This window comes from Kogia breviceps, chromosome 8 (genome assembly GCF_026419965.1).
Source record: "Kogia breviceps isolate mKogBre1 chromosome 8, mKogBre1 haplotype 1, whole genome shotgun sequence".
In the NCBI taxonomy this organism is placed as follows: domain Eukaryota; kingdom Metazoa; phylum Chordata; class Mammalia; order Artiodactyla; family Physeteridae; genus Kogia; species Kogia breviceps.
Genome location: NC_081317.1, coordinates 90,451,645 through 90,469,731, shown reverse-complemented (window position 1 = coordinate 90,469,731; position 18,087 = coordinate 90,451,645). Strand labels below are relative to the sequence as shown.

Genomic DNA, 18,087 nt, shown 5'->3' with positions numbered 1-18,087 from the left:
CAGTCCTGTGGGGTGGTTTACTACTTCCTGGGCAATGCCTGTCTTACTGGCTCTCTGCCTTAGTTCATGGGACTTCTGCAGATTGATGTGCATCCTCTAACCCCTCAAAAACCCTGTCCCCACCTGTGCTTGTTGAAGTCTTAGAAACCCTTCAGAGCTCAGCTCAGGTCCAGCTTCTTTGCAAAGCTTTCTCTGACGTCCTGACAGGACAGAACATGGTCAGATGGAAAGATGGCGCTCTTTCCCTTGCGTGCTGAGCACTTCCTTGTCCCTCTCTTTACGGCCCTTACTTCATCCTGCCCTGGACTACTGGGAGCTCCAAGAATGTCCATCTTCCCTCAACTAGACTGCAAGCTCCTGGGAGACAGAGACCACTTTCTACCCCATTCTGTACCACCTGCCTCAGAGTATCTCCTTTGGGGGAACTTGTTAAATGTAAGTCAAACTGACTTCCATCCAGAACGGAATTCACAGGGGCCTGGACCTGCCCGCACACCTTGCCTGGGATTTTAGCGACTCATACTCTTTTGGGTAGCAGGTGGAGTCCCATACACTGGGCAGGGAAGCCCAGTGGTTAAGGGTGAAAGCTTATGAGTTGTATTGGGTACTTCATCTCTCTGAGCCCTGATTTCCTCCCCTGCAAGATGGTGATTAAAATGCCAGCTTGCTGGGTGCTTATGCAACTAAATGAGATAACACAGTGCTTGGCTTATTGCAGGTGCTCAGACCATGGTGGTTGTGAGATCACCAAGGCAGCTGCCTGGCAAGATGCCCCCGGGGTCCTGGAAGCCAGCAAATTCTCACTGGGAAAGAGATTCAAGTTTATTCCGAATACCTTCACAGTCGTGTGTGCCTCAAACTTGAAAGCTTTGGTCTGTCCATTCTCCAAGTACACCTTGAGCACGTTGGGCATACACAGCAGAGAATTACCCTAGAAAACACAAGAGTAGTATTGAAACTGTCCCTTCCTGTCCCTGGGTGTGACAGATCCTCAGCTTCCCTGGCCCTGCCTGGTGAGGAGAGCAGGATTCTCCCCAACCTCCTCACCACGTTGTAGATTGATTCTTGACATTTGGAGATTTCTCCAATGGATGAGGTCTATGCCACACAGATAATAGGCATGCTTTGTTCCAGGGATAGCCACTAGAACTGGAAGACGGTGAAGAGTGAGCCCTGCCACGAGCATACTGACAGCACTGTGTGAGCCTGTACGATGTCACGCAGCCATCAGCTGACACTTCACTGCTGGCTGCCTCCCTTATGGGATGCAATTTGGCAAGTCAGGTGACAAGCATGCCCATCGTCCCAGATGGGCCTTTCTGAGATTCTTGCGCTGTGCCTTGTGGGGTTGGGTGAAATGGGGGGTAGGATGCTCCCTCAGAGCCCCCTCAACATTTTACTGCTTCATTCCCTACAGTAAAAGGGCAGAGGGCTGCTCTCTGCCTCTACTCATCCCAGCCATCACTCTGGATTTATGAGATCAACTGCCCCCAACTCTAATCTCTGCAAAGAGTTTGGGTACAAAGCCCACCTGGGTTAGAAGCTTACCATCTTTTTTCAAAAACCTGACAGTCTTGGGCTTCCCTGGTGGCGCAGTGGTTGAGAGTCCGCCTGCCAATGCAGGGGACGCGGGTTCGTGCCCCGGTCCGGGAGGATCCCACATGCCGCGGAGCGGCTGGGCCCGTGAGCCATGGCCGCTGGGCCTGCGCGTCCGGAGCCTGTGCCCCGCAACGGGAGGGGCCACAGCAGTGAGAGGCCCGCGTACCGCAAAAAAAAAAAAAAAAAAAAAAAAACCTGACAGTCTTTTTCATATGAGAATTTTGTATCTTTTAAATATAAGGCCACTTGTATTGTTTAAGCAAGACTCACATTCATCACTCTACATAACTTTTTTTTAAAACCACAGTACTTTTATGGAGGAAAAAGGAATATGGTCATATCCCAGTGCCATTTCCCACTCAGTCAGGGATGAGGGGTTTCATATCGTTCATGCTGTCATCTCACTGCTCTGGTTTAGTGTATTTAGAAATCTTAATCTTTGGAATTCCCAAGTATGACATGCTTTCCTTGATATTTTATTATTTGTGATTTACCAAAAAATACATCCATAACATCATCACATAACTGAGGCTTTTCTCTAAGGCTTCTTCCAATTTTTATCTATATCTGTAAACAGCTTTTAGAGAGCCGCACTAATAGAACATGCACGATTCTATGTGCAGTTTTCCTCAACACATATACACTTCTTCATGTGGGTTTAATGTTTATAATTTTTTTTTTTTTTTTTTGCTGTATGCGGGCCTCTCACTGCTGTGGCCTCTTCGGTTGCGGTGCACAGGCTCCGGACGCGCAGGCTCAGCGGTTATGGCTCTCGGGCCCAGCTGCTCCGCAGCATGTGGGATCTTCCCGGACCGGGGCACGAACCCGTGTCTCCTGCATCGGCAGGCGGATTCTCAACCACTGCACCACCAGGAAAGCCCTTAATGTTTATAATTTTAATGGACTTATAAAGAGTCTGTTGAGTTGAAATATCAGAATTTCTTTAACCATTCCTCTGCCCTAGACATTTAACATTTTTTCAAATTTTTTGCAATTTATCTATCAGTAAAACAGATATCTTTAACTACATGGATTTTTGCATTTAAATTATTTTATAGACTTAAATTAATGAGAATGTGATCCTTGGCCCACTTTTATGGCATTCATTAAGTTTTGTTTTCTTCTACTCCCAGAGATTAAATCAATATACAAAGCCACCAATTAGTACATGAGTGTAGTTTCTTGGCATCAGGGCTTACATTTTCTTTGTTTGTGCTCATTTACTGAGTATAAAGTAGCAGTTCTTAATATTTTCCTTTGCATTTCTTTAACGGTTAGCAAAGTTAAGCATATTTGAAGTGTTGGTTTCCTTAAGTGAGACAGAGAAAGATAATACTGTATGATATCACTTATATGTGGAATCCAAAAAATAAAACAAACTAGTGAATATAACAAAAAAGAAACAGACTCACAGATATAGAGAATAAACTAGAGGTTACCACTAGGGAGGGGGTGGAGGGGCAAGGTAGGGATAGGGAATTAAGAGGTACCAACTACTATGTAAAAAATGAATAAGCTACAAAGATATATTGAACAGCACAGGGAATATAGCCAAAATTTTATAATAACTATAAATGGAGTATATAACCTTTAAAGATTGTGAATCACAATATTGAAACTTGAAACTTATATTGTATATCAAATATACCTCAATAATAAAAAAAAACCCAAACCCCCAAATGTTGGTTTCCTACTTCAGATTCTTCTAGGGTCTTAGTATGTTTCAAGGGAGGAAGTTTAGCAACTGATTTTATCATCTTTTAAATACTTGAGAGGATGAAAAAGGTAGGTCACAATGATGAACTCTTGCTGGTTTGGCTGTCTCTGCCTCACGTGGCTGATACAGAGACTCGGTACCCTGAGTTGCAAGTCTCCCCAGGGGGTCTGGTTCACATCTGCAGAACCCTTATTCTCTACCTGTTCTGTTAGTTGGTTCTAGCTTCTACTTCTCCTTACTATGTACTACTCTTAAAAACACACATTGTATCAAAATTTAATTTGCTGAAGAGGTTTGATCCATTTTCACAAACATGGACACACAGAGACTCAAATATTTCAGACTGACAGGATCTCAGGTCTTTTCTGATTAATACACTAGGCCTCCCACTAGACCTTCCTGAACAAATCCACCTTTTACTCTGAGGTCTAACTGAAGGTGGAGTTTGTTAAGCAGCAGAACAAGAAGAAAATAAAGGCTCTCCAGATGTGAACCAGATCACCTGAATCCTGTGTTAAAATGGCCCTGACTCCCCATTCACTGGTCTCTACACTAAGAAAATCAAATAAGGACAAGCTCTGATCTGAAAGTTTCAAAATCTACTATTGATCACTGAATTCAGAATGGTAATAGTTACAGACCATCGGGTGGAAAATATTTAAATTATGAATATATGAGTCTTTTTTTTTTTTTTTTTTTTTTGCGGTGCACGGGCCTCTCACTGTTGTGGCCTCTCCCGTTGCGGAGCACAGGCTCCGGATGCACAGGCTCAGCGGCCATGGCTCACGGGCCCAGCCGCTCCGCGACATGTGGGATCCTCCCGGACCGGGGCACGCACCTGTGTCCCCTGCATCGGCAGGCAGACTCTCAACCACTGCGCCACCAGGGAAGCCCAATATATGAGTCTTTAACAGTCCACACTGAAAACATCAAACTCTAGCCAACATTTTCCCTTTACAAACTTGTCTTCTGAACACTCATATCCAGCCACACCAATCCTGGGTATTCCCATATCAAAAAGGACTAGACAGCATATCACAGTGGAAAACAGAAGAACTGAAGTCACACAGACCTGTGCTCCTGTATTTCTAGCTATGTGATCTCAGAGGTTAATTCTGTTAACCTCTCTAAGCCTCTGCTTCCTCTTTTGTTAAAATACCTCCCATGCAGGGTATGGTGATGACTAAGGATTATGTACCCAAAATTCATGCAATAGAGGTTCAATAGATGATAGGCTCTTTAAAAAAACCAAAGCCCCCCCTCCCCCGGCCACCATCACTACTATCAATATATCACCTTCAGAGGGAATATTAAGTTTGAAGATTTAGAATGAGAAGTGAACAATCAGAATCTGTTGAAATTTCAAGGGCAGAAAAATGGAGTCACAGGATGACAGAGCCACACCCAGTGCGTCTCTCCCTGTCCACCGTTTGTAGGTGCCTCACTAAGGGGGCACAGAGCCTCCAGCAAGCCCTCTGCACTCCCTCTGCATCCCCTCCATGCTGCAGATTCCAGAGTCTTCAGGAGATACATGCCAGGAGGCAGCTCCCCCACCTCATGAAGAGTCATTTCAGCCCCCTGACCAGTGACGCACCTGGCTGTGTCCGCTGACAAGCACTTCCTCTGCAAAGTGCACCTTCACGGGGTTGGTCTTCAGCCTGGCTCGTTTCTCCTCCGTTAGGAAGGAGGACTTGGGGACTCCCTGCAAAACATTAACACGACACACTTTAGAAAAATGTGGGACTTTCATAAAAGCCATGTACATCTTCTCGTTTCTGGCTGTTGAGAATTCAATTAAAACCCACAGAGAAGGACGACATCCCATTAGAGATCTCTTTTCATAAAATTTAGGGATCTCAACCCAATGTTCTTATGCGTCTGAGGACAGCTCAAGATTCAATACAGTGGCCAAAGGCTCTGGTATGATGAAGACAAAGAGAATTGGCCGGTGAGCAAAGAGACCTGAATTCCAACCCAACTCCAGCTACTCAACAGTTCTGAGAACTACCTCAAACACAAACTGTTATGGAAGAAAACCAGTTGTGGGTGTGCGTGTGTGTGTGTGTGTACACACTCCTTTCTTTGGCCTTCAGTCTTCCCTTCTGCACAATATGGGAACTGAACCAGGAGGCAGAAACAGCATAATGCTAATGAGCATGGGTTCTGGAGTCTAACTACCTGAAAAAAGCCCAGCTCTACTGATTTCTGCATGTGAGACCATGTGCCTGTGAGGCTATAGTGTCCTCATCTGTAAAAGGGGGATAACCAATATATCTACCTTGTAGGATTTTCTTTTGGCACAAATTAAATAAGACATTAAATATTAGTATTAATATTATAATAAATAATGTATTATAAATAATTAATATAAATACAGATCTATACAATTAAACCTAAACATATTTTAATCATAAAATTCTATGTCCTAGAGAAGCAGTAATTAATATTCCAACTTAGGATTTTATAATTCCTAATCAATTTCAAATCATTTGAGGACTCTAAGAATCTACTCGGACAAAGATGAGCATTCTTGCTGAAGTAAAATATGTATGATCATTTGTCTTACGATCATATAACTTCTGGTGAGAGGCTCGAGTGGGCTAGACAATATTCAGGGAGTTTCTCAGGGGCACGGGGTCATCATCTGGGCTAATGTCAGCTTTCCCTGCAGGATCTCCAAAGTACAGTATTCATACTCCTCTTTTCTTGGGAACCTCATAGGAATCTTAGGAATGGTACTGGAACATGTTAATTTTCCTCTCCCTATACTTTTTATTTTTTAAAAGGAGGCAGCTATATGCTGTTTCCCTCTCTCCTTACTTAACAAGTGCTATATTTTGCTATCATTTCTTGGAAATAGAGTAGGAAAAGAACTACCTAATTAAGATTAAGATGTTCTCCACTGAGAAGATAATCAGCTAAATGAAAAGAATCCCTCAACACCTGCAGGATCATTTATAGAGATTAGCTTTCAGTATACTGCTTTTTACACATTGGTTTCACATTATTTCATAGATAAATTCTTCTATTTAGAATAGAAGAATCTCCATTTATCTGTGCATAAAACACTTGGTCTGTCATCTTTATGGCAAACATCCTAGTCCTATTTAGGTGGGATTTTTTCCTGTTCTACTTCTAAGAAACAAACAAACAAACAAACAAATAACACTTCAAATAAGGAGAGGAGGCAACAATTTCTTTGCTTTTTAGTGTTATGAAGTTTTTGGATCACAGAAATTTAATTTTTTCCACATAATCAAATAGCTGTTTGTTCGACTGTACCTTCTCCCACTCCCTAAATGCTTAGGAATTCTTTCTGCAACTTACAACCGGATAGACACCCATCCATATTGTTGACATTTTTATGTGTTTTTGTTTGTTTGTTTTTTGCAGTACGTGGGCCTCTCCCTGTTGTGGCCTCTCCCGTTGCGGAGCACAGGCTCCGGACGCGCAGGCTCAGCGGCCATGGCTCGCGGGCCCAGCCGCTCCGCGGCATGTGGGATCTTCCCGGACCGGGGCACGAACCCGTGTCCCCTGCATCGGCAGGCGGATCAACCACTGCGCCACCAGGGAAGCCCTATCTCATACCATTTGATGTTAAAGACTTAAATATAAAAAAAAACCATAGGGAAGCCCTATCTCATACCATTTGATGTTAAAGACTTAAATATAAAAAAAAACCATAGGGAAGCCCTATCTCATACCATTTGATGTTAAAGACTTAAATATTTAAAAAAAACCCATAGGGCTTCCCTGGTGGCGCAGTGGTTGAGAGTCCGCCTGCCTATGCAGGGGACACGGGTTCGTGTCCCGGTCTGGGAAGATCCCACATGCCGCGGAGCAGCTGGACCCGTGAGCCATGGCCGCTGAGACTGCGTGTCCGGAACCTGTGCTCCGCAGCAGGAGAGGCCACAACAGTGAGAGGCCTGTGTACCGCAAAAAAAAAAAAAAAAAAAAAAAAAAAAAAAAGGATACAAATGGTATGAGATATGTCCCTGTACAAGTCCTTGAATAATCATCTTTTCTCCCACTGATTTGGGATGCCATATTTATCATATACTAAATTCTTATACTGGTATCTATTCTTGGAGTTTCTTTTGATTAGATTGATATATCCAACATTTCATCAATATCACACTGTTTTAATTACTGCAGCTTTATTAGTTTTAAAATCTAGTATTTCAAGGCCATCCTCATTATTCCTTTTAAAAAAGATTTTCTTGGTAAGTCTCACCTTGATATACTTTGTCAAAATCCAAATAAAAGTCCCACAGGCAGTCTGAATTTTCCTTAAGCATATACATTAACATGAGAAAATCCGACATATTAGTAGTCTTCCCATCAAGGAACATAATATGTAACTCCTTTTATATTAAAGAAAAATTTTACTTCCTTCAGTATTATTCTAGTTTCCTTCAAGGCCCACATATTTCTTTTCCCTAAAGTTCTCCTATTTTTAAATTTTTTCCTGTAAAGAACTAGCCCTTGGATTTATCAACTTTCCAATTTTTTCTGTTTTCCAAAGCATCATTTAGATTTAAATTTTTATCATTTTCTTTAATGTGCTTTATGCTTGTTTTATTAGTCTTTTCTTCCTACTTCTTGTACTGAATATTTACTTAACCTGTTTTCTTGTTAAATAATAAAATCACTTTTAAGGTTATGAGTTTTACTCTGAGTATAGCTTCAACTGTGTATAATAAGTTCTAAGAAGTAGAGTTCTAAATTTTAATTATTTTCTACCTAGTCTATAATGGTAATTTTTGTTTTTCCATTTGATTCTATCTTTACTTAGGAGATTGCATTGTTATTCCAAATGACTGGATGGGGATGTTTCTTTGGGGAATTTAGGTTTTTTTGTGGTCTGGTATGTGGTCAGTTGCATTAGATTATTAAATGCATTATTAAAATTCTCTATGTCCCTATTTATTTTCTTGTCTATTTGTGGTCAAGGCTAAGAGGTATGTACTAAAGTCTCTCAAAATGAGAATTTTCTGTCAGCGTTTCCTCCTTGGTAGTTTTCTCTTACAATCTGATTATATACTTTCCCCTGTATCACATATAAAGGACTCCTAGGCCTACAGTGGTTTAGGATGGCTGGTGCCTTTCTGTTCATCATCTGTGCCACACCTTGCCTTGCGGCCAATAAAACACGTTCACATTCAACACCTTGTTGGGCCCTCAGAACAACCCATTAGATAGACAAGGCAGTTATCGTCCTCATCTCTGTTCTACAAAAGTCAAAACGGAAACTAAATGACTGCTCCACGGTGACATCACTCAGACCTGTCTTGAAACTCCTAGTTTGGTACCCTTGTCATCCCACTCTGCATAATCACAGGTCTGTCTCCTTAGCTGGACCATGAGTTCTTGAAGCCTGGACCCACATCTGTGTCCTCCACAATACTGGCACACAGGCTGTTTATTCTACAGGGGATATTCTGCTGGGGGTACAGGGTCTTGGGGCGAAGAAAGGTGAAACTAACACACAAGACATAAAAAGAGATATACCGATGTGCAGCGAACAACTGTGATTGAAAGAGAATCTTCAGCTTCCCTGAAAAAAAAGAATAAAGGTAAAAAATGTCATCATTCTGGGTGATACACGTGTGTGTGTGCGTGTGCGTGTGCGTGTGTTAGGGTCAAAAAGACTGGTAGAATTACAAAGCAGCCTCTCTTGCCTCAGCTTCTTTGGCTCAGCAAAATTGAGGACACTGAGAACACAGTGATCTGTGAAGGAACTTAAGCTGTCCCAGATGCCACTGCTACCTTAAGAAAATCTTCAGATACTTGCCTCTGCCATCTAGTCCATACCTATAGCCACTAAATTAAGTCACTTATCTTTCTTTCTTTTTTTAAATTTTATTTTATTTTTGGCTGCATTGGGTCTTTGTTGCTGCGTGTGGGCTTTCTCTAGTTGCAGTGAGCGGGGGCTACTCTTCGTTGCGGTGCGCGGGCTTCTCATTGAGGTGGCTCCTCTTGTTGCAGAGCACGGGCTCTAGGAGTGCAGGCTTCAGTAGTTGTGGCACACAGGCTCAGTGGTTGTGGCATGCGGGCTCAGTGGTTGTGGCACAGGGGCTTAGTTGCTCCGTGGCATGTGGGATCTTCCTTGACCAGGGATCAAACCCGTGTCCCCTGCATTGGCTGGTGGATTCTTAACCATTGCACCACCAGGGAAGTCCCCACTTATCTTTCATTTAGTCTATATGATGGAAAAATCATCCGGTTGCTATGACCACTAGCTAGGTTTATGTCCAAAAAAAAAAAAAGAAAAAAATTTTGAGAGAAGACAGAGCACTAACACAGATAACTTAGGTTGCTATTTCAGAAAACTGGCTGAACATTCATGAAATAGAATAAATGAATGTGGATAACATTGATCAGATAAAAGCCAACAAGTTTACTGTGTTTGGGCACACAAGTGTTGGCAGGCCCAATCATTTAATCAAATACTAGACATTTTTATTTTGTTATAATCTCTTAGGTTCCAAAAGTGATCAAATCAACCAGATAAGTGCCAAACTTCCATTTTGCATTACAGGACAGAGCTGAAAAAACGATTCATATTTTCCTTCATCTCTGCCATTGCTAGAGAAGCAGTTTGCAAAATAATTTCATTTGATTTCTTGCAATAAGAACATTTAGGCCAGCTGCTGCCAGTGTGTTACTTCCTCTAATAGATAAACTCAACCTGAGGTTTCTAAGTGCCTGGGGATTGCCTCTTTTCCATTTTATATAAGAACAGGTCTTTTTCAAGAGAATTCACAACAAACCAACGTCCAAGTACTCTCAAAAGGACAGTTTGGCCTCACAGATAGATAATTGGAGGAATTAGAGAGATTTTGTTGGTTTTTTGTTTGCTTGGTGTTTTACTTTTATAAATGGCAATGACACTGGGAACTAAGCTAAAAAAGTAAGCAGTTCCGGGATTCCCACACAAGGCATGTAGCTGAGAGTGCAGATGCAAGCATACATCAGGTCACATCCCTGCTCACGAGTCTTCAGTGGCATAGTCTTCCAGGAGGAGAATAACCCCTGAACTTGCAGTGTCAGCACCAAGACCCTCCATCATCTGGGCCTCACTTCCCAGAACTTTTCTCTAGGTATCCAGTGCCTTAGACAAATTGAACAGCTCAGTGTCCCCTACTCCCCAGCCAGTCACTCCTCCTTATCACTTTGCATGGATCATCCTTCACCTCCATCTTTGTGGCCCAAATTCTATGCAGCATTAAAGGTAGAACTTGGCCAGCCGAAATACTTCTGTACTCTTCTCTGTTTTGTCAAACCACAACTTCCCCACAAGTTGGAGGAATCTCCAGTGTTTACAGCCCCTTTTCCCTGCTTCTCTTGAGGCACTGTCTGCCCTCAATCTTAGCTGGGTCTACACGAGCTGTCTCTGCACTACCATCCTGAAAGTGTCTGGGGAGTGGAGCCCCTTTGCGCCCCAGGTTTCCTTGCCCATGGAACAGATCAGGGTTCAATGTTACCTAAACATCCAAATTTTGGTCTACTGTTTTAAATTGTGAATACTTTTGTTTATTAGTCAGAGTTTGATCTAGCCTGGCAGAGATATTAGTAGCAGCGAAAATCTAAAATTAATTTGCTGGAATTGAGAAATTCTTTGAGAAAACCACCCAGTAATTGGGAAAGCAAACTTCATGATTTCCATAACCATATTTCATTTTTAAAAATGAAATGATCAAATCCTTCCCTGGCTGCCCTACCCACTCACCTTACTCCCTGGCAATCTTGAAGCAATATTGGGCGTGGTTGAGAGGATTCTATTTTCTACACTATGATGGATTCTCTGTAAATCTTATGTCTCTCTGCACCAAGACTGTGGACTTCCTGAGGGTGGAGACTGCATCCTGCATTTTCATTTTCTCTTTCTCTGACTTTGTTATTGTTGCCTGTTATTCAGTGTATGCTGCACACGATAGGCCCTCAGAAATGAAAACCACCACTCACAAAAAGGCACAGACTAAAGTACAAACTTGAAGTATCTTCAAGCTGGCTTTCCTCTAACTCTATGTCTCGTTTCCCTTTATTTATATTAAAGTCATTAAAACAGTGCTGGGTGAAAGTTTTAAAAGACAAAGCCTGCATGTGCCTATAGAACATCTGTCAGGCCTCCTCACTCCTGTCACTCACTTCCTCTGTCTTAAAACCAGGGTCGCCAACTGTCAGTGCCAACCACATTCACTCGTTCCACTGAGCACCCACTGTGTGCCTGGTCTTAAGGAGATCATGGTCAAAGCAGAAAGTGAGACATTTACAAAAATCACCATGACACCAGGTAGAAATTGGTAGGTGCCATACCAATGGAACTACATATATGCCTACCAGGCTGCACCAAGAATATTTAGGAAGAGATATTAAAAGGGTTAAAGAATAATAAGCAGACTTAGTGTCAATTTAGTCTAATTTTTGGCATATGTTACAACAGCCCTATACATCCTTAAGGGGTAGGGCCTATGTATTATTCATAATTACATTCCCCGCAGCGCCTAGCACAGTGTTTGGGCATTGCAGGGGGTTGATAAATAGAGCACCCTGTGCCTCCCCATCACTTCTGTAGGCAGGTGAAAGAGTGCAGATAGTAACCGAGATGGAATTCTAAAACGAGGCTGTTATTGCTGCTTTCAAGGAACCTAGACTTTACTTAAATCCCAGGGATATCAGTTATGCCTTTTCTGTCTCCCATCCTTGCTCTATAATAATCTGTGCAATATATATAATAATATGTATAATAATTCTGTGGATGATGGAAGACAATTTAGTACCTCAGAATATCGACCGCTCGTTCACAGGAAAGGTCTTCAGCAGGCTTGTTGTTCATCTGGAGGATCTGATCACCAGGGAAAAGCTTGCCATGAGCGGAGCCTCCTGTTGAAGAGAAAAGAAGTAACTGGTGCTCATGCCAGGAGGGCCCAGACCCCATGTGTCACAGCAACTCACCTGAATGGCAGCCTTATCCAGTCCCCAGGGCACTGGCTCACCCCCACCCCTGGCCAGACTTGGGCTCACACGGGTTTCAGTTTTCCTGTTTACAAAGCATGGATAACGTACCTACCATCTATCAGCTTCAAGGGATGTTAGGAGACTGTCCAGGGAAAGAAGACTGGCAGAAACTCCCTGAATCAACAGAGCTGGCCAGCGAATCTACTACATTCATTGCTAAAGAACTCTGGTGTGTGTGTGTGTGTGTGTGTGTGTGTGTAAATTCAAAATAATAGAATTTAACTAGTCCCAGATCTCACATCAATACATAGCTGAAGTATGACAAAAAACACTACACATTCCCAGCCTGCTCATCTTCACCCTGATACAGCCTATATTTTACAGAGACTCAAGTGAAAACAAATCAATAATTTCTATTACTGTCTGCCCAGAAACTCTCCCCAGCTCAGAGAGTGCAGGGTTCAGAGAGGAGGGCCTGCTCGTCCCAATACTGTCACTATCCCTGAGACGGGCCAGGGGGCCACGGGTGGGCAAATCCCTGGCTGAGGTCAGTGGACCTGGGGTGCAGATCAGCAAGTGCACTTGGAGCTCCTCCCTCCCAGCACCACAGGAAGGTGCAAAGCCCTAGACAGAATTAGGTCAAAATTAGATGTGCCCTGTCTAGCTTTCTGGGGTAGCATTTTCTACATTACGTTATAGCACAGAGAGATGGGAAGAGAACCAGGGAAATTTCCCTCCAAGAAGCCAAAATCCTTTCTTGTTTCCCAGTCAGCCCCTACCTGCTGTGACGGCCACCACTGTGAGGGGAAGGGTCTCAGAAATGTGAAATCCATAGTCCTGGAGGAGATCGTCTTTGTCTATTTTTACTGTGTGTTTCACAGGGATGATGGTCTGGGTTGGGATCCCAGGGGGTCCATCAGCTGCAGCATCTGTAGCCCTGGAAGAGAAGGAGTGTATAAAAAAGACAGAGAGGGGAGTCTAGTTGGTGGCCACAAACCAGGTCAGCCCTAGGCATCCTGGAGGAGGAAGATGCAGAGCTGAATGGACACCAACTCTCCTCTTGAGAGAGAGACGACACAAACGTCAGTAGATAAGACAGCAGGACATAGCACCGTGCTCTAAAAGAGAGGTTGTGAAGTGCTGTGGGTACTCAGAGAAGAGGTAGAGCAGTTTTAACTTTGTGGGCTAGAGGAGAAGGAATCAGGGAAGCATTTGCTACCTTGAAGAGGTGGCATCTGAGAGATGTCGAGGGTATATCTACACAGCCCAAATCCTGGCACACAGAAAATATTCAGTAACTGCTGCTGAGTGGATGGATGCATAGATGGATAGATGGATGGATTCATGGATGGATGCATGGATGGATAGATGGGTGGGTGGATGGATGGATGAATGGATGGATGGACAGACAGGCATTCCAGGCAGGGGGCACTGCTTCAGCAGAGGTACAGAAGAGGAAAAACATGGACTGTGAATAGGAACAAGGAATTGCTCAGTTTAGATGTCTAATGATGACTAATTTTTATAGGTGAATTGTTTCTTTGGTGATTTTTTTTTTTTTTGCTTTATAATGAATGTTGCTTCCCCTTCAACTTTGTAACTGTGAGGATTCCAGTACAAAATCCCAGATGTTGCAGATTCCCTCTGTATTAATTGTAAAAAACATGTATGTTCTCTATATATCTAAAAGCAGGTAAGTTGAAAGTTGTATTTTCTATCTCTCAATACCACAAAGCGAATTTATGAGCTATTTTTCATTTCTCTGTGACAAATGACTTTTTTCCTTCTAAGAGTCAGTGGTTCTTTCTGAGGAAGGTCAAATAGTGACGGGATAAGGTATTTATTGTCATTATAAACAACAGAAATGTGGAGGATTTACAGCTCCCTCAGGGCTCTGCAGCTAAGGTTTATCATTTATTCTCAACTATTTACCAAACACTGTCAGGAACTCTGCCCAATGCAATAGGACCTCGGTTATCTGAAAATCACCTCTCTGTCATTTATAATAATCTCAAGTTTCAACAAGGACCAGGAAATATTAAAAAACTGCTTCATGGAACCAAAATGCAGGTGACAAGTCCAAGCCTTATTATGCACATTATCCATCAAGGAGCTCTCTTAGGAGCAAGAAGAGGATTTCTCCTAGGTGAGCATATGGGTAATACTGAGAAGTGTTAGAAGACAGACTTAACAAGAGGGAAGAAACAGAAAACTCTGAAAATTTATACTGAATAAAACCCATAGGTATTCCTGATTTTAAAAAAAAAAGAAAACTTTAAAGCGCTGAAAGGGCCTAAGTAAAATACCTTAAAAGGTACTTTATGTCAATTTGCCAAATCTTATATAGTTATATAAAATATTTATTGTGAGATGCAGGTACCTTTTAATGTAGAGTGGGTCTCCAAAATATGAGAACACTTGAAGCCTAGAAGGCTTAAAAGAGTTGTGCTTGAACCTAGATTATTTGACCTGGGAGCCTGGGCTCTTGAACACTAAATACTGCTATAAGAATGAGGGTAGGGGCTTCCCTGGTGGCGCAGTGGTTGAGAGTCCGCCTGCCGATGCAGGAGACACGGGTTCGTGCCCCGGTCCGGGAAGATCCCACATACCGCGGAGCAACTAAGCCCATGAGCCATGGCCGCTGGGCCTGCGCGTCCGGAGCCTGTGCTCCGCAACGGGAGAGGCCACAACAGTGAGAGGCCCGCATACCGCAAAAAAAAAAAAAAAAAAGAATGAGGGTAAACAAGATGTGCAAGCACACACTCATGTGTGGGTACACTTGTGTGTGCATACACCCATCTTCCTCTCTTCTATAGATCACAATATTAATTTGCTCCTATCAGACAGAGGTGATGATCAAATCTGCATGGCCTGGTCTTCACCAATGAAACGGAATAGAGAGAATTATAAAAACTAGAAATAAATATGGGCCCTTTATGCCAGCTTCTGGAGAGCAGACATATTTTTAAGGATTAGAAAATTAGAGACAGGCATAAGATATAAGATAGATGGTTTGAATGTGAATTTCAATAGCTAATACATAAATAAAAATAAATAAAAGATTAGATAACAGAATAGGACACAAGGAGAAATATTAAATGATAAAAGTTTATAACTTCTTCATCTTGTACACAAAAATTAACTCAAAATGAATCACAGACCTAAATACAAGAGCTAAAACTATACAACTCTTAGGAGAAAATATAGGAATAAATCTTTGTGACCTTGGTGTCATATTAGATATGCACAAGCAACAAATGAAAACATAGATAAACTGAATTTCTTCCAAATTAAAAACTCTTCTGCTTCAAAGGACACCACTGTGGACTTCCCTGGTGGTGCAGTGGTTTAGAATCCGCCTGCCAATGCAGGGGACTCAGGTTCGAGCCCTGGTCCGGGAAGATCCCACATGCCGTGGAGCAACTAAGCCTGTGTGCTCCAACTACTGACCCTGTGCTCTAGAGCCCATGAGCCACAACTACTGAGCCTGCATACCACAACTACTGAAGCCTGCAAGCCTAGAGCCCGTGCTCCACGACAAGAGAAGCCACCGCAATGAAGAGTAGCCCCCCCGCCACAACTAGAGAAAGCCCACACACAGCAACAAAGACCCAACGCAGCCAAAAATAAATAAATAAATACTTTTATTTTTTTTAAAAAAGGACACCACTGAGAAAATGAAAAGACAACCCACAAAATGGGAGAAAATATTTGCAAATCATATATCTAATAAGGACCTTGCATCTAGAATACATAAAGAATTCTTATAATACACTTAAACAAAAAAGACAAATAACCCAAATAAAAACTGGGCAAATAATTTGAATAGACATTTCTCCAAAGAAAATATACAAACAGCCAATGAGCACAAGAAGAGATCATTAGACATTATGGTAATACAAATCAAAACCACAGTGACATAACACTTTACACCCACTAGGATGGCTATAATCAAAAAGATAGGTCAAGTGTTGACTAAGGTGGAGAAAATGAAACCCTCATACAGTCTTGTAGTTCTTCAAAAGACTAAACATTGAGTACCATATGACCCAGCAATTCCACTCCTAGGTATATACCCAAGAAAAATTGAAAGCATATGTCCACACAAAACTTACACACAAATGGTCACAGCAACATTATTCATAATAGCTCCAAAGTGGAAACAACCCAAGTGTACATCAACTAATGAAATGACAAAGACAATATTCCATAATAGACTATTATTCAATAAAAAGGAATGAAATACTGATATATACTATACCATGGATAAACCTTGAACATATTATGCTAAGTGAAAGAAGTCAGCCACAAAAGACTACAAATTGTATGATTCCATTCATGTGATATGTCCAGAATATGTAAATCTATAGAGACAGAAAGTAGATTAGTGATTGCCTAGGGCTGGGGAAGGAGGGTTTTGAAAGGAAATGGAGAGTGACTACTAATACGTATGGAGTTTCTTTTTGGGGTGATGAAAATCTTCTAAAATTCATTGTGGTGATGGCTGTACATCCTTGTGAATACACTAAAAACCAGTGACTTGTACATTTTAAGCGGGTGAACTGCATGGTATGTAAATTATATCTAAATAGAACTGTTGGGCTTCCCTGGTGGCACAGTAGTTGAGAATCTGCCTGCTGATGCAGGGACACGGGTTCGTGTCCCGGTCCGGGAAGATCCCACATGCCGCGGAGCGGCTGGGCCCGTGAGCCATGGCCACAGAGCCTGCGCGTCTGGAGCCTGTGCTCCGCAGCGGGAGAGGCCACAACAGTGAGAGGCCAGCTTACCACAAAAAAATAATATTAATAAAATAAAATAAATAGAACTGTTGAAAATAAGTAAATCAATTTAAAAAAATCCTAGAGGGAAAAAGCTTATGACAAAAATATATGCAGAAGGGGCATAAATACATGCAGTAAATACCCAGATTTCACATGCTCAAAGCAAGTGAAGTGAAAACTTGCACATGAAGAAGTAAAGCTGGTAAATAACAGAAAATGTACAACCTTAGTCATTGAAGAACCACAACTGAAAGGACTACAGAGAACTATTACATGTCTACTAAAGCACCAATTATGAATAAAAATAATAAAGCCCAACATGTGTGGGCCCTGGTATTTAAGGCTGACTGTATAAATTGGCTATTCAATCTCTCTGGAAAATAATCAGGGAAATTATAATATGAATTTAAAATTTGATCATTTTCTTTGACCTTCTGTTACCATTTTGACTGACATTCCTCAAAGTAATAACTGCCCTCTCCCAAAATAAAATATTATTTGTACTAGACTATGAATTCCTAGAAGATAAGGGTGACTTTTATTCATCTCTGTGTTCCCTGTGCCATAAAGTCCTAGAACAGAGTATGAACTCAAAAGACCCTAGCTCTTGAACATTCAAAAATATTTACCATAGCTTTATTTAGAATAATGGAAAAACTTTAAACCACCCAACAGAGAACAGATAAATCAAGCACAGTAAGGAATTGCCCCAAGACTCTACATCAATGAAGTACCACAAGCCTGTGAATCTTAGACATACATGGAAACACACCTTAGAAAATACCCTTCCAGAGCATCTTCTAAACTGTCGTTCAAACCCCCTTCCTAAGGGAAAGATCAAATTATTCTGTCCCCACAGCTCCCCATCACCCACAGGATAAAAGTTAAACTCCTCAACCTTACTCTCATGTACCTTTGTCTTTAAGTCTCAGGCCCTGGCCAACATTCCCTACCCACTCTCCTTCCCAGACCATCACTCCAGCATAATCTTACCTGCTGCACCAGTTTTGCATCTGGGCCTCAGTTCAT

At 42.0% G+C, this 18,087-nt stretch overlaps 1 protein-coding gene across 5 annotated transcripts in view; it reads right to left on the bottom strand.

Moving 5' to 3' along the window:
- Positions 1-18,087, bottom strand: part of FRMPD1 (FERM and PDZ domain containing 1) — an 85,274-nt gene that overhangs the window by 19,095 nt on the left and 48,092 nt on the right. For 3 of the 5 annotated variants that reach the window (XM_059073287.2, XM_067039734.1, XM_067039733.1), the window contains exons 3-7: positions 13,057-13,214; positions 12,100-12,202; positions 8,828-8,873; positions 4,911-5,018; positions 836-931 (exon numbers count right to left, since the gene is read on the bottom strand). In XM_059073287.2, the coding sequence (XP_058929270.1) occupies positions 836-931; positions 4,911-5,018; positions 8,828-8,873; positions 12,100-12,202; positions 13,057-13,214 (511 nt within the window). The remainder of the gene's footprint in view (positions 1-835; positions 932-4,910; positions 5,019-8,827; positions 8,874-12,099; positions 12,203-13,056; positions 13,215-18,087) is intronic. The other 2 variants (XM_067039737.1, XM_067039736.1) reach the window with 2 other exon arrangements.